At 32.7% G+C, this 1,163-nt stretch overlaps 1 protein-coding gene across 1 annotated transcript in view; it reads left to right on the top strand.

Annotated features, from left to right (window-relative positions):
* LOC119592427 (ubiquitin carboxyl-terminal hydrolase 16-like) overlaps window positions 1–1,163 on the top strand; it is a 48,003-nt gene that overhangs the window by 9,152 nt on the left and 37,688 nt on the right. The window contains exon 5 of the mRNA XM_037941250.1: window positions 270–374. Within this exon, the coding sequence (XP_037797178.1) occupies window positions 270–374 (105 nt within the window). The remainder of the gene's footprint in view (window positions 1–269; window positions 375–1,163) is intronic.

Here is a 1,163-nt window from a genome sequence, read left to right as displayed (position 1 = left end):
CTCATATTTAGTTGAAGTGGTTAATTTTTATCACTATTTTCAAAATATTATTTGCAATTTTAAAGTTATTACTATTTTTGTGAGAAGTAAAGTGATTGACTTTATTCACGAGCGATGTGTATAGAATCTGAGAAGTTATAACCATTTTGGTTATTTTTCCTTGATATGTAATATTATCACCTACTTTATCCAATTAAGAGTAAAGAACCTGCATGTTTAGTATGGAGGACTAGTATTGTAATTTTAACAGTCGTGTTTCTTTTTTAAAGCACGCAGAGAGAAGGAGAAGAAAGAAGAGATGAAGGCTCGAAAAAAAAGACAAGCAGACCCTTATGCTGAGGAAAGCAGTGATGGTGAGGAAGATGAAGCACCAGGTAAATATACTTTGGGATTTTCCATATTCTCATTAAAACTACTCTGCATTATTTAAGAATGGGGCCTAGTTGTTTTGATGCTAAAATATTAGATAGAGAATTCTTAGAGAGTTGGCAGGTAAAGTGATAGATTTTTAAGAATTCACAATAGATTTAGGCATAACTTAAGCAGTGGTTCAGCTTATCTTTGTAGTATTATTTTAGGGAGGTACTTGAAGTTAACAGTGTGAGTTGTTTTTTTGAGCAGTATGGCTAAAACAAGTAAGATTGTTAGAGCATGTTGCAACTATTAAGGATCGGTGAATATATAAACATGAAACACTGTTAGGTATATTGAAATGTACTTCATTCATTAAAGAAATGATAGGGTTTCTATAATGTCTTCGAAGCCAAGTGTCACAAGGCACAGCCAGGTTCCATCTGCAGAAAAAGAGTGATAATAGCCTTCTTCATCACCTCTTTGCTCTCATCTGTTATTACACTGTCTGTAATATGTGACAGGTTTTATAGCAAGATGGATTAGTGATTAGACAAAATAAAGAATTTATGAGTGACAATAGATACCCAAATGACATTTATGGGAATGACCTCCCTCCATAGAAAATAAAGAAGGTATATCTCCTCTTCTGTTAAGAAGATGTGAAAACTAATGAGATCTAGGTGAAGGTTTAGGATTTGTTGATTATATGTAATGATAGAATGATTAAGTGTATTTGACTCACTGTGTAAACCATATTTAAGTCAATATATTGATGCACATCTTAGAAACTGGTAGATAAAAAGCATGGG

This window comes from Penaeus monodon, chromosome 30, assembly GCF_015228065.2.
Source record: "Penaeus monodon isolate SGIC_2016 chromosome 30, NSTDA_Pmon_1, whole genome shotgun sequence".
Classification (NCBI taxonomy): domain Eukaryota; kingdom Metazoa; phylum Arthropoda; class Malacostraca; order Decapoda; family Penaeidae; genus Penaeus; species Penaeus monodon.
The sequence above is the reverse complement of the archived record's forward strand: the minus strand, read 5'-3'. Positions and strand labels throughout refer to the sequence as shown.